General features: G+C 33.1%; 1 protein-coding gene across 14 annotated transcripts in view; it reads left to right on the forward strand.

Moving 5' to 3' along the window:
* TFEC (transcription factor EC) overlaps positions 1-4,712 on the forward strand; it is a 631,163-nt gene extending 626,451 nt beyond the window's left edge. For all 14 annotated transcript variants that reach the window (XM_085006038.1, XM_085006034.1, XM_085006036.1 and 11 more), the window contains one exon: positions 835-4,712. In XM_085006038.1, the coding sequence (XP_084862164.1) occupies positions 835-1,215 (381 nt within the window). In that variant the 3' untranslated portion in view covers positions 1,216-4,712. The remainder of the gene's footprint in view (positions 1-834) is intronic.
* Positions 4,713-16,359: the final 11,647 nt, after the last annotated feature.

The following is a 16,359-nucleotide window of genomic DNA, read 5'->3' on the forward strand; positions in this document are numbered from 1 at the left end:
TTTACTGCCTTTTAGAAGTTCATGAATTAAGGTGATTCAATTATGTATTGAATAGAAATCTAGGATCAAAATTGATTTAAAAATATGTAACAGATAACAATAACTGCAAAATGCAGAAAATAGAAACAATTTTATAAACACACACAACATTATACCATCCTCAAAATAATAATAAGCAGAACCTTTGTTTCTCTAGATAATATTGGGCACTAAATTTTCCTTTCCCTCTTTTACTTCTTTAGTAGCATTGCGATGGATTTCATTGCGTCAAGGCATATAGTGCCAGTTTATAAGTCACTCCTCATCTGTTCAAATGACACAGAATCTCAAAATATAGATTTTCCTAACTCTTGAGGAAGAGTTTTTCTCTTTAATATGTATGCAAGCTTATTGCTAGGTAAAACATTTCTGTTTCCATGAAATGGTTCTACAGTGAGAAATTAATCAGGAAGAATGAATGGAAGACTTCTACTATCTCCAAATAGTTCTATTGCAGTCTGAGCCACTATGGGACCATTATATGCGAAAATAGAATGTATGTGTACATGTATGTGTAACTGGGTCACCATGCTGTACAGTAGAAAAAAAATGTATTGGGGAAATAACTATTAAAAAAAAGAATAATAGGAGAAGAATTTTTTAAAATGCTGAATATTTTCCTCAGGGTTATTTTTTAGGCATTAGAAATATACCCTCCTCTGTTGTTTTCAAAGAATATGGTGTGAATTACTTTTTATTTTGAGTGCTTATTAACATTTTAGATCTATTTATGGCTTATTCTCTAGAGTTGAGTTCACTTTCAAAATTATTAATTATTCTTGTTTGAAATTGCAGGAACTAGAATTACAGGCTCGTGCTCATGGTCTGCCAATCCTGGCTTCACTTGGCACAGTTGATTTAGGTGCTCATGTCACCAAACAACAGAGCCATCTTGAGCAAAATTCAGTAGACTGTTGCCAACAATTGACTCTGTCTCAGGGGACAAGCCCTGAGCTCTGTGATCAAGCTATGGCCTTCTCTGATCCTTTGTCACACTTCACAGACTTATCATTTAGTGCAGCTTTGAAAGAGGAACAACGATTGGATGATATGCTACTGGATGACACAATATCTCCGTTTGGAACAGATCCTCTGCTATCTGCCACTTCCCCCGCAGTTTCCAAAGAGAGCAGTAGGAGAAGTAGTTTTAGTTCAGATGATGGTGATGAATTATAAAAAATAAACAGGCTCAATTCATCAACTGGAAAGAAGTTCTATGCTGGTGCTATGCATTTAAGTTCTTTGTTTCACATACTACTGAAAGGAATATATTGTTCATGAAAAACTGATTAGAAACAACAGAATTAACAGGAAGAAGAAACATGGTATTGAGAGCTAAAAAAGATTTTTTTCCTCTTTGACTACTGAGTCCAAATCTACTTCAATTTTGTTTTCCTGGAAAGAGACACAACGTAAAAAATAGCTCTCTACTGATGTTTTAAAGTAGTGACTTTGTGATGTGCTATTGGAACTAACAGACTGCAGAGAATAAATCTTCTGAAATATAAATTTTTTTTCTTACTTCCATCTCCTTCCTATTCAAGTCTGACAACATTAATTTTCAAGAATCAAGATCAACAGATCGGGCAGTTCATCACCCTTCTCCATTGTCTTTTGGACATGTTGTCTAAAGTTCAAGCCTTATAGGGGAAATAATTAAAAGATAGATTATCTGTAACTTGCAATTGAAAAGTGAATCTATAATAGAAATTAAAATTTTCCACAATAAAATACAGAAAATCTAAAAACTTTGGATTCTAAAATTAGACCTAAATTCCTTTCGTCAGTTCAATTGCACTAATTTTAAAAGCATCTTTGCATATCTGTGGAGACATGCTCAGTTCAGAAAAGGAACACATTGAATATTTTCCTCAAGAATATTCCCTAGAATTTTATCACTTCACATAAACATATTTCCTTCCCCACAGGTATACAATGCTGATAGTATGTGTTCTTTTTATTTCAGTTTTCTGCTTTTCTAAGTAGCATCTAAAATCACATTCCAAATCCTTTTTTCTTCATCAAGATGAGATATTGGATAATTAGTTTCAGCAAATAAAATATCAAAAGTCCCCCTACTAAGACAAGTTGTCAATTTGTTAAAAAAAAAAACAGCATTATTTCCAAAATTGAATGTAAAATAATTAGTTCATACAGTTTTGCTACAAATTGACAAAATTGAAAATTGGGTTGCCAACTGATAAAATAATTGGTAAAACAGAAAATCTTGCTTATTGTATTCAGTTCTGAGTGGAGGGTAAAGTTGTATTCCTATAAGTGCTTAGAATACAATCTTTGTTAGCTTTATTAGCATTTATTAAGAATATGTATATCTATAGGCCTTCACTCAAATTTTCTTCTCTTGAGCTTCTTTGAAGCACTGGGAATTGACTTAGCAAGCATGTTGCTCTGTGCCGGACCTGCCTGAATGACCATCTGATCAATGAGTATTTATGGAGGCATACTCAAAACTGCAATGAATTCTGTGAAAATGTAGAACAGATGAGAAAGATATGGTCTTACTCCTCAGGGAGTTAACAGTACTGCATTGGAAACCACAGCAAAATGTAGAAGACATTTAAAATTAAAGTCTACATTGTACAGCATAAACTGCAAATACAGAAGGTCAGAGAAAATAAAAATGAATGAAGGTTTAAGAATCACAAAAGCATGTGGGTACAGCAGAATCTAACTTCTTTTAAAAGTATACATTTGGTGAAGGGGAGGCTGAATAGGGGAATATCAACCAAATGATAAAAGTGAGAATAAGTTGGGAAGTGCCTTCGTGAGACATAACAGTAGAAAGATCTGTCTACACTAGAAGATGCCTGTTGGGAACCGTGGAAAATATTAGTAGCAAGTTGTGGAAGCCTTTGAAAACTAAGATAAAATGACATAATAGAAATAGACTTTATTTTCTAGAAGGGAGAAGCCTAAAAATTAAAATGCTACTTTATATTACTAATGTAATTGAGATAAAATCTTTCATGAATATTAACTTTGGGATTAAAAAATATAAATTCACAAGCAAATTATTTTAACATCTAAGGATCAAGAGAGATGCTTGGAAAAATTGATGGATGCCCAGAATATTTTTGCAGAAATAAGACTAAACAGTAAATGAGAAATATTGTTTACCAAATAATTTTGTCACAACATCAGCTATCACTGGAATATTAATACACAATTAACCAAGCCTTGTTCATTCAAAGAATTAATGCATAATTGCAATCACAAAAAATTTTATTAAAAATGAGATAATTTTATTTTTAGTATTTTTAGTTATCTTTTCATGATAAGGTCCCATCTGATCTTTTTTCTCTACTTTTTATAAAATACTGGCTTCCTTATCATGGATTCACATTAAAAACCTTTCCAACTTCCAGTGATCTTAAAATAACGAAGACCTCTTATGAGTTGATGTAACTTTTCTTACTTTATTTTTTCCTTTTAGTATCCTTTTTTCTTGAATCTTCTCCATAACTGAGAATATATATACATATCATATTTCCTTAGTTATAGATGTGATGTCAGTGACTATAGCTTTCTTTATGTGGGTGCAAAACTCTAAATAATAAAGAGCCAGATGAGCCAGGGACACCGAAAAATAAACTTCCTTCTTTTTTTAACTCATTCTTTTCTACTCACATGACTGTACATAAAATATTTATTAGCTCTTACTTAAAAAAAAATAGACACAATGAGTTTCTTGACTTAGTATGCTCATTTAACTTTCTGTTAAGGAAGAAGTTAGATTTCACAGGTAAAAAAGAATTTATTTTTTCCTTGGTTTGATTGAGTCATATTGGAATTTTCTTAAACTTCAAGATATCACAAAAGTATTTTTTGCTTTTCTGGTATTGTGGAATTTTGATATTTAAATAAATAAAGGTATAACTAAATGTTTCAATGTTTTAATAATATCTCTAAGCTGAATTTAGTGACTTGATCATGTCTAAGATGTATATGAAAACTAGAATCAATTAATCATTTTTCTGAGTTATCAGCATTAGATCAACCAACTAGGTTTCTCAAAAATACCTGAAGGATTGAATTTTGCTTCAACGTTGTTAATGGCACAACCTATAATTGCCTCATGGAGTTACATATTTGCCCTTCCCGTGCCCTGTTTATTGATAAGAACAAGATGTCAATTTGAGTTAGTGTTAAGTTACATATACAGAGATTTCATTAATAAATGAATACTTAATAATTTACTTAATAAATACTTAACACATTTAGAGTGTTGCTGATCTAATGTGTCTATGACATTCCTGTAATCATTATATTGCATATACCAATATTTTATCATTTATATGATTCATAACTTGTAAAGTATTCAAAATCTGATAAAATAGCTCTCAAAATTTTCCTGTGCTTTTTTTTTTCTGTGAGATTCATAGAGAATTTGACTATATAGGGTTTTATCAGACAATATTTTGATTAAAAAACACACTGGATTCAATCAATTTAAAAATGAAATACTATCTGCTGCTTTATACATAAAAGGGAATGTTTTATCTTTTTCTTATAAATTGATTTGTTTATGTATTTCTACATATTAAAGTGATTTCTATTGTATTTTATACCGATTAAATTTTCAGTAAAATATATTTTTTCTACATTTATCCAACGGGCTTCAAGAATAAAGTTAAAGACTTTTGTGTTTGCAATTCTATCTCTGCTATTCCTGCACCACCATTTTATTTAAAAAATTCTGTATTTTCAACTGCCTTCTCCACAGAAATAAACTTTATTGATATTTTATTTAAAGCTGATGGCTATATATAACAAACAAAATAGAAAATATGCAAAATATGTTGAAAGAATTATGTGCAATCAAGAAGTTATATATTATAGTATTCTTTAATATGTGGTTACTGAAGTTTAAAAGCTAACTAAATCCAAAGATTTTACCTAATAGCATTGCAGTTGCTTATGGCATACAAGTCTAAAATTAATTCAGCTATTTAATCTTAATAATAACAATGTAGTTAAAAATCTTTGACTTTAGTAGTATTTTATATATATGAATAGCTGAAGTAATATTCCTATAATTTTAATCTAACATTGGTTAGATCAAGAAAACATTGTTAATGTAATAAGACTGTAGAATTTATAACTACCACTATTTTTCATTTTTAATAACAAAGCAATGCGTCTTATTTTCTAAGAAAATAGAGAGCTTTGGTGTTCTCTAATACATATATGAATCTTTGTACGCATACTTTTTAAAATGTACCAATATTTTCTTTACATATATATATATATAATGAAAACATAGAATTATTAAATGCTTTAATATACTTTTTGTTCTCCCTTTGTATATAGACTACACTGGAAAATACAGAATGTGGGTTAATCATCTGGAAGGATACTTAACAGCCAGGAGGCTTCAGAACTGACAACTTCTTACTTCATAGTCCATGCTGAAAACAGTGATCCAATAATTTCCTTATTAATGAAAATAATGGTTACAGTTTTAAATATAGTCTCCTGCCATATGGTTCTTCATGCTGTTATGGTTTTGATTTATGGAAAATATTTATCAAAATATTGCAAAATTGCTAACAGGCATAATTGTAGCAATGAAATCTCTAAGAAACTGCAAAATCTCTTAATATACTAGATAGTCCCCAGACAATCTAGGATAAATGGAAAACTGTATTTTAATATGTAAAACATTTTAAAGCTGCTAATTTGTATTGACTAGGCCTGTCCCTTGATAACGAAATTAATAAGAACTTAGTTAAATGTTAAGACTTTCTAATACTTAATACCGTGTTTATGGAAATGTTTTTCTATATACCTGCTTCAAAAATAATAGAACAGGATGGCTCTGAGTTGAGTGTAAAAGATGTAATTCTGTGTTCAAATTTAGGTTCACTTCTTTTTAAAAAAGTGTTATATCAGATAAATATTTTTCTTAATGCATCATCAGTGCCAAAGAATAGGTCAATATAATAATTTCTGTGTAGAGAGGAATAACTAATCTAATAAATAAAGGTAAGTCAGGATGATTTTTTGACACTATAATATACTGAAAAAAATGGATGACTAAATGTATTCTATACCTGTTTATTGTAAGTATATCTACATGTACAGTGTATTTGTGTATAGATACATGTCTGCCCACAGGCAGCTTATAAATTTTTTCTAGTTTCTTGATATTGGAAATATTAGGAATGACTCCACATATAAGAATATGCTATTTGTATGTTACTTTTTATTGGAACCTATATCTAGTCAACATTTGAAGGTATCCCCAAATCTGTTCTGTTAGACACACACACACACACACACACACACACACATCTTACTCTGAGTTAAGTCAAAAAGATGGAAAAGATAAAGAAAGTTATAACAGGTTTTTAATATTTTTTGTTAAAATAAGTGATATGTGCAGTTATAAACCATTTAGATATAATACAAACATTGATTTTAATTGGTCACCAAAAGGAATATTAAAACCCACCTGAAAAGTTGCTATTATTATTATCACCTGCTGTAGGGTGATTAAGTGGTAAAATATAATAAGGTTTATTGGTTAAATATTGGATACCCATCATGTTAAATATATATCAGTCCCATTAATTGGCAACTATAAGACAAGAGTACAACATTCTAGATGGTGATGATTTTGATAGGATCGACCACAATGTGGTTAAGTATATAATTCATGTAATAAGAAAAAGTTGCCTGAAGGCTATTGTTCCTAGCATGGATTAAAATTTACATATTGCTTCTCCTTATGTCAAAACATCTGGTGCTTGCAAATGCTAACATTTTGTTAAAAAGTTTCACAAGCCAAGAAAAGTGGATTGGAAACATTGCATGTGAATCATTCAAGCATTATAATAGAATAAGAGCTATGTTCAGAAAAAATTAAATTGCTGCAAACAATACAATAGTCAAGATTATAATTTATTTGCTTACACAAGTTAAAGGCGATTCTGTGTGTTTTTGTGGAGAAAAATGGTGTTGAGTTACATGGTTATCTCTTCAAAAATACTTAATTCATGTAATTACATAGAACAAGAAGGTTTCTAAGTCCTTTAAGACTTTACAATCACTCTATGTTAGAAGCAGTATGTAATTGTATAAAACACATTCTAATATTCCTGAGAACAGGAAGAGGAGATCTGTGAGATTTTATTAATCCTGGCATTAAATTTCTATTTATTCATTGGGGAATGTAAAAAGTGGGTTTCAGATATAGATAAATTACTTTTTCTATCCAGGTCCTCAAATCAATAAAGATAGTTCTTCCAACTTCCATCCTGGTCTGGCCTTCTTTAATCTAAGGCCACTTCAAGATTTTCCTGCTTTGACTGTTTTCTTACCACCCTAGTCAAGAGTTATCACTGTTAGAGTCCTTGCTGGCTGTAGAAGGTAGATGCTGCTTAAAAATCTATCATTGTATTAATTTTTTTTTTTGTATAGTTGCTGTGGACAGTGGCTTGATATGTGTGAGATTTCAGTTCCCAGACCCCGGATTGAACCGTGCCATAGTAGTGAAAAAAGCTAGCCACTAGATCAGGAAACTCCACGTATTGATACTTTCCATAGTCATTCATTTATTGCCTTCTTCAGTAGATGGATGGGCATTGGAAGCAAAAATTATATCCTAGCTTTCTTTATATCTCACATTATTTAACATAGTATTTTGCTTAACATGTTATTTCATTAATAAATTATTAGTTGGTGGTTAATTATAGGTAAGGAAAGTGTGCAAGCATCAAGATCTTCAGATAATGAAATGGCATTCACTCGAGGCTATGACCATTCGTTGAAATGAATCTTTTCCAACCTCTTTGTCAGTTCTTTTAATTGCAGTGAGATAAGTATTTATATGTTCTTTCAGTTTATTTAAAAGATGTTTCAGAGGTGAAAATAATATCAAATATTGCAACAATGGATATAGAAAAATCTGCTATTCTAGAATTCATCCATTAATTCATTCACTGTTTCTTTAATAAGGATTCCCCAAAGAAAAAATGGTTGTTGCTGAGGAGAATATAAAATCTGAACTTTCAATATATTATAGTATGTGCTATACTAGCAGAATTAAGGGCATTATGGAAGCACAGATTGGGGCATCTGGACCAGTCTCAGGGAAGCTGAGATCTAAAGGCTGAGTGGGGGCTAACGCTGTTCAAGGAAGAGAGAAGGGTTCTTTAAGCAGAGGCAAACAGACCACTGTGAGTGATTTAGGAGGCTCAAGAATACTTTTGGCCATGGAATGTAACTCTTTGAAGTCAGAAAATTTAGACTTATTTGGAGTAATTAGCTCTTCTCATGTCTTTGTCACATAGGACCCAAATTATTCAGGTATTTGGTCAAAGGATCTTTGTGTCACTTCTCCAAGGTCCAGAGTAAGAAAGTACTTCTTTCAGTGTGTGTGTGTGTGTGTGTGTGTGTGTGTGTGTATGTGTGTGTGTGTGTAGGAAGAGAGGTGGAGGAGGAGGAAGTATAGTGAGATGGTGAACTGAGGCATACTGTTCTCAAATAACTTCCCAGACAGGCGATAAGCATGCTCTTTTTCTTTTTAGTATAAAATGCATCATTAAACCCTATGTTTATCTTTTAAATGCCCTTCCCACACGTCTGTGAATGCCCAATAATTCCCAATAAATCTTGCCTCTTTCCATTAATAGTCTACATATTCTACATATGTACATATAAATAGATCATTCTCTTTTGGGTGATAAAGAGATAGGTAGGAATATGTATTTGTATTTGCTGTATCTGCAACAATAAGCTATTTAAGGATGTACAAGAACCTAATATTTGCATAAAAGGGGGAGAAGATGTGGGAATATTTTCACTACATAGCTTTTTATTATTTTCTTAAAATTTGAAGCATATGTAAATGAATTTAGTCAAAGACAAATTAAGATACATTATACATTTATATTGATGGTTTACAGACCCAGTTGTCTCTATTTCTCCCATAGTACTTTCTCTTCATTTTCCCATAGTACTTGCTACAATCTTAGTTTCCACATCTCTTTAACCAATGACAATCCTAACTTTCTGGTTTGAAGACAAAAAAGGCAGATGAAGCAAAATGGTAGTAGAGTTAAATGTACTTATTTGGGGGAGGATTCTTAAAATGCAGCTAGATCTCCACTCAACACAAACGTTAGCTTTAAGACCCCTGTAGGAGGCAGAATAATAGCTCCCCCTCCAAGGAGTCCACGTTCCAATTCTTGGAGCCTGTGATTACCTTAACGGCAAATGGGACTTTGCAGAGGTGCTTAAATTAAGGATCTTAAAGTGGGAGATATTTCTAAATGGGCCCAATCTAATTATACAGATTCTTGAAAACAGAGAACCTTTTCCAGCTATGGTTAGAAGAAGATGAGACTTCATCATTTTCTTGCTAAACAGTGCTCAACTGAGATAGGAGAATTTGTGTGATCAGTCACCATCATAGAACTAAGGTTAGAATCCTAGGTCAATTGGTTTCAGACACAAATGCTAGTACCCGGATTTTGGGACCTCAGTTTAGCTACAGGAACAATTGACATAGTACTTACAATACAATTATTTCTTCAATAAAGATTTACTGGATGAGTAGGACTTGGAATTTGTCAGTAGATGAAGGAATACACAGTAAAGAATTAATTCAAGACTTTACACCTTAAAAATAAGGAAAATCAGGAGTTCCCGTCGTGGCTCAGTGGTTAACGAATCCGACAAGGAACCATGAGGTTGCGGGTTCGATCCCTGCCCTTGCTCAGTGGGTTAAGGATCCGGCTTTGCCGTGAGCTGTGGTGTAGGTTGCAGACGCGGCTCGGATCCCGCGTTGCTGTGGCTCTGGTGTAGGCCAGTGGCTACAGCTCCAATTCGACCCCTAGCCTGGGAACCTCCATATGCCACGGGAGCCGCCCAAGAAAAGCCAAAACAAAGCCAAAAAAAAAAAAAAGGAAAATCATAATACCTGTGTAGACTTGAGTTTTAAAAGCACTCAATTTAGAGTTTTGTAAGTAGTATGCATAGTTTATTAGTGAGAACAGTGAAATATCTATAGTTTTTGTAGATGACTGAAGAGTGTGTGCAAGAGATGGGGACTGCTCAATAGACTTGATATTCAAACCTGTTAGCATGAATATGGTCTCAGAAAAGGCAAAAACAGAAAAAGAAAGATAGAGGGGCTAAGAATTAAAGGAAGTAAAAGAGGAGAGAGAAAGATAAGAGGGAAGACAAAAAATAGAAGGGAAAAGAGGGAGGAGGAAGAGGATGAGGGTGAAGAAGAAAAAGTGATGAAGATATATTACTTCAATGAAAAAAAGTTGGTCTATTTTTTTTTTATTGCTCATGAAAGGAAGAAGTTTGAGGTTTTGAATGACTTTATTTTTCAGTTTGTATTCACCACTCTAGGTTCTACTGTCTCCAGTAACTGTTTTGAGTAGCCCCAATCACTTGAGGTATTTTTCCAGATAGATCACATTCATTTAACATATAAGAAAATGCAGAGTCTTAGATACATTCAGATTAGATGCTGAGCTGCATTAATATTTAAGATATTTGTAACAGTTGAGAGAGAGCCGCATAGCCCTTGTAGTTAGACAAAATTGGCTCAAGTCCCTGCTCTGCAATTTAAGGGCCGTTCAACATTTAGGATTCATTTAATCTCTCTGTGTATCAGTCTCTTCATGAGTAAAATGGCAAGAAAGTTAATAAGCAATGTATTAAGTTGTTAGTGAGGATTAAATAAGAGAAAGTACATAAAGAATTTAGTACAACTTCCTGCATATATTTATTTAGAGCCCAGCACATAATAGCTATGGTAACTATTACCAAAGATAAGGTGTTTCTCTCTTTTTATTTATTAAATTTTTAGGTAAACTATTTGGTGGAATGCTATTATCATAGTTTCTATTACCCATTCCAGCATTTCTGTCTGTCTGTATGTCTGTCTATCTATCTATCTATCCACCTATCCATCTATCTATCATCTATCTATCTGACAACTTGGTTAGTACAGAAAGAATTTGAGGTGCATAGAATTTTATAATTTTCAAAGTGCTTCCCTAGACAATAATTCATTTATACATCATAAAGATCCAAAATCTCAGTATAAAAGTAATGAGTGACAGGTCTTAGATTACGTAACCCAGATCACAGCTTCTCCCTCTAAGCTCTTTGCACTTTTCATCACAAAGGTGGTATTTGTTGTTGGACAATTTACAAATTTAATAAAAGTACATGGTAAAATTTAGTAAAAATATATATAATACTCTGGTATTATTAGTCCTATGAAGAAAATAAAGGGTGATAATATTATAGAGAGTGATGAGAGCAAAGATATGTGCTTTGAACTTGTGATCAAGGACAGCATCACAGATTTGGTGATATTTGAACAGAGATCACAAGGCTGTGAGTGTACAAGATGCACAAAGGACCAGCCCAGGTGGAAGAGAGAGTAAATGTTAAAAAGGCCTCACTATGGAAACAACTTTGTCTGTCTGAGGAATAGAAAGGCCAATGTGCTGTATTGTAGAGAAAGAGGAAGAATCCATTAGGAGACATGGGCACAGAGACAGGTAGTCTCCTACTTCTGCAAATATCACCTGCATATCTTCCTGTGACAGCATCGTTTTCCAAGTGGATCTCATGATAGGACAGAAGTTCGGATTTGCTTGTGGGCTAGAATGCTGACCAGGTGTCTCTGGCAATATTAAATTATTTATTCTGCAATTTTGCCATGACTAAATTATTACCTGTTAGGATATAGGCAAGTTATTTATTAAAACTCCTTCTTTATAATAATGATTGAAGTGGTGTGGTTAGAAAACTGTGCCTAGATACTTCTTGAGTCAGTCATGTATGGTATACCTTGTGGATAGAGGTGACTCATGAGTATTAGAAGGCATTTACTACCAGTATGTCAAAAACATACTCTAAAACATTTGAAAAATGGCAAAAGCATTTGGAGCCTTCTTCAACAGTATGGGAATGACATAGACTAGCTTCTCTCCCTTGGGAAGAAGCTGTGTCACTCTAGTACAACTGATTCCATCCTGAGTTTCAAGTGTGTATTCTTGCAGTGGGAATTGGTTCAGGTAACTCAGGCTTACAACAACTGGCTCATGCCTTTTCCTTGGCAACATAATTGCTTCAAAGGTAATAAAGTTCATGAAGCTCAGGACCTTCATTTAATGGTTTTACAAAGTGATTTGCTTGCTGTCTCTCCATGTCTGTGAACAGGGCAGCATGTGGGTCCTATTACTTTATTCCATTTCATCATCTGGAGTAAAGTTAGCACAAGGACAAAGCTTATAGATGTGGGAAGGAACTTTGAGAATTCCAGAGAGTTGTCATGACTGGAACACTATTATCACCTAAATCCTGCCTTATCACATGTCTTTTCTGTGGTTTAAGCAAATTCTCATTTAATATTTTAGCCAGTTTGGGTGGGAATTTCTATTACTGGAAAATGGAAACACTCCAGTAGATACACCAGAACTAAGAGAACATTGCCTAATCTTATGACAGACTTGGCCTTGTGTGTGAGATATGATCGTTTGCAGAGAAGCAGGCATGACTCCCATGTGCTAATGTTTAAGACCAGAGCAGGGGATTAAGAGATTCTCCATCTGAGTTCCTTGCAGGCATCATAGAGCTGGTCACATATTGAAACCCCCATTTCCTTGTCTTAGGGACACATGGCCAATGTGACAAGTTTCTCTAAGTTTGATATATGTGTATGAGGAAATTTAGGTGTCAGAGAGATAGCTCTTTTTCCTTTTCAAACACAGTGAAACTTGGTTGCAATTCTTTTTTGCATCCCTCCTTACTGTTCCTATTTTATTTCTCTTACTTGTGAAGATAATTTATATCTTTAAAAAGTTGTTCTCTTGATATTCACAGAATACAAATAATTCTGAATGCAAAATGGACAGGATCACTGTAAAAATGTAGCTTTACCCACTCCTTGATTTATCCATTTATCAAACATCTCTTGCTTTCCTGCCAGATGTCCTATGTTTTATATTCTACCAATGGTTAGCAGAGAGAAGGTTTCCTTAGTTCCCATTCCTAAGGAACTCATTGGTGGAAGAGAGGAACCAATATACCCACAATTAGACATAGGATCACATGGGAGGCCTGAGTAACCCAGACCTGTGGGGGTCTAGAGAGGCTTCTTGAAGAAAGTGGCTTCTTCCCAGAGTACATGGTGAGACCACTATGCCAAGTCATGGTAAGCCTTCTTATAATTTTTAGTAAATTCTTTTTTTTTTTTTTAAAGTTAGCTAGTGTTTATCATTTTTTAAAGATATAGTTAATAGCTAATAGCCTAAATATATAAAATAATATGAGCAGTATGGTATATAAAAATATATGTATAATAGTCCAGACTTTAAAAAATACACAAATATGATTTACTAGTCCAAATAAACACAAAATTATTTTTCATTTTTTAAAGTTTTATTGATGCATAGTTGAATTACAGCCCTGTGATAATTTCTCCTGTACAACAAAGTGACTCAGCCATGTATGTGTACACATCCACTTTCTTTCAGATTCTTTTCATATTCCAACTATATTTTTTTCTAAAATCTTGTGCATCTTTTGTTAAATTATAGCTTTTATTAAAAATTTTTCTTCCATTAAGATGTGAATGTTTTACATTAAATTTTTTCTATGCTTACATTTGGGGTAGAAAGCTATTGATTTTTATATTTCTAGGAATTTGTCCATTTCATTTTATTTAATTTGTTAGCACACAGTTATTCATAGTATTTCCTTATAACCCACTTTATTTTTTTTAAGATTGATAGTGAATTTCTCTCTTTTACTCCTAACTTTAGGAATTTGAGTCTTTCAATTTTTTTTCTTGATCAGTCTAAACCAGTGATCTTTGTATGTTGACATTTAATCAAAAAAAAAAAAAAACCTCTTTCTAGATAACTTAGTTATAATAATACAATTGTGTATGTTCTTGAATTTTCTATATAGACACTCTCTGAGAATGTTTTTCTTCCTTTGTAATACTTACATATTTTTTATTCTTTTATAAGTATCAATTTATTAATTTCTATCAATAGTATAATGTTAAATTAGCAATGATTTAAGCTTCCTGACTTTATTTATTTATTTAGTCTTTTTTAGTTTTCTAGGGCCGCTCCCGCGGCATATGGAGGTTCCCAGGCTAGGGGTCTAATCGGAGCAGTAGCTGCTGGCCTGCACCAGAGCCACAGCAATGCAGGATCCGAGCTCTGTCTGCAACCTACACCACAGCTCACAGCAACGCCGGATCCTTAACCCACTGAGTAAGGGCAGGGATCGAACCCGCAACCTCATGGTTCCTTGTCGGATTCGTTAACCACAGCGCCACGATGGGAACTCCGGCTTCCTGACTTTAGTTGTGTCAACAAAAATAATCCTTTCAAGAAAAAAGTATTAAGTATTGGAAAAATGTAAAAGAGAGTACTAGATGCTTTTCCAGTGCCTGTAACTTAGACTGAATTTGTATTGACTAATGGTTTTATAACTCTGAAGGGGTAGGTGTGAACTAGTATAAAATTGATTGTAATGTAAATAATTCCTGTATTAGAGAAAAGCAAATGACCCTTGCCCATAACAGTGCAAAGAAATTTTGTCTGATAGTTATACAATTGATTTTAATGAAAGTTTATTTTTTTTACGCCTGTATGATGGTTACCTTTTAACTTTTTAAAACTATACCTTAGAAATGGAAATGCTTATCCATTTTTAAAAAATAAATATAAAGCTTGCTGTTAAGTTTTAGTAAGTTGTATTTATCAGTATAGGGAGGTTCTATCTGTTCATGTGTGTGGAGGTAGGGACTATTTGTCTCTTTTTTTGTATTTTAATTTAGTTTTTTTCTTTCTATGAATATGGATATCCTTTTCTTTTTTCTTTTTAAGCTTGTGGCATATGGAAGTTCCCTGGCTAGTGGTTAAATCAGAGCTGCAGCTGTCAGCCTATTACCACAGCCACAACAATGCAGCTGAACTGCTCATGCGACATACACCACAATTCATGGCAATGCCAGAGTCTTAACCCACTGAGTGAAGCCAGGGATCAAACCTACATCCTCATGGATACTAGTCAGGTTCTTTACTGCAGAGCCACAACAGGAACTTCCTGGATATCCAATTTTATGCATGGATGTCCAGTCTGTCTGTCTGTCTGTCTTTCTTTCTGTCTGTCTGTCTGTCTGTCTTTCTTTCTGTCTGTCTGTCTGTCTGTCTTTCTTTCTTTCTCTTTCTTTCTTTCTTTCTTTCTTTCTTTCTTTCTTTCTTTCTTTCTTTTCTTTCTTTCTCTCTTTCTTTCTCTCTTTCTCTCTTTCTTTCTCTTTTTTTTGTTTATATCCAATTTTTCAAGTACCATTTGTCCAAAAGACTACACTTCTTCCACTGAATTATCCATGCCTTTTGTTGAAAACCAATTGTCTGAATATTTGTAGGTGTATTTCTAGACTATCTATTCTGTTCTATTGACTTCTTTGACTAATTTATGTCAATACCACACTGTCTGGATTATTGTGCCTTTACAACATGTCTTGAAAGTACATAGTGTAGATTAATTTTTTTCCTTCTTTTTCAAGATCTCTTACATTTCTATATTAATTTTAGAATCAGCTTATAAATTTTGCAAATAGCTGAAATTTTGATTGGAATTATTTTGAATCTATAAATCAATTTTGGAAGAAATACCTTCTTAAATAAGTTGAGCCTTCTGGCCTCTGAATTTTGTAAAGTGCATCAAATTTTCTATGTGTTGTAGCATCAAGACAGTTTTACTTTTTACTTATCCTTTTTCAGTATGGATTCCTTTTATTTCTTTTTCTTACCTTAAGCTTCACTGGCTATAACCCACAGTAGAAATTGAACAAAAGTGGTGAGACCAGACATCCTTGTATGTTTCTGATCTTTCAGGTAGAAAACATTCATTGTTTTACCATTAAATACGTTTGCTTTAGGTGTTTCATAAATACCCTTTGTTAGGTTGTAGAAGTTCCCTTCTGTATTAGTTATCTTTTTCTACATAAAAATAAACACTCAAATTTAATGGTTTAAAACAACACTTATTACCCTACAGTTTCTATAGACCAGAAATCCAGACATAACTTAGCAGTTTCTTTTGATTCTGAGCCTCTATTAGGCTCTATAAGACAGCTCAGAATCAAGAGAAACTGCTAAGTTATGTCTGGATTCCTGGTCTATAAGGCTGCAGTCATCTCAAGGTTCAATTGGGACAGAGACACTTTGTGGCTCACTCACATAGTTGTTCGTTCTGAAATGCAGTTGAGTTCCTTGGAAAATGTTTGGTCCTTTTTTGAGT

Source organism: Sus scrofa, chromosome 18, assembly GCF_054392235.1.
Source record: "Sus scrofa isolate SSC_HxYL_T2T_F1_AM1 chromosome 18, Sscrofa_HxYL_maternal_Yorkshire_Landrace_v2.0, whole genome shotgun sequence".
Classification (NCBI taxonomy): domain Eukaryota; kingdom Metazoa; phylum Chordata; class Mammalia; order Artiodactyla; family Suidae; genus Sus; species Sus scrofa.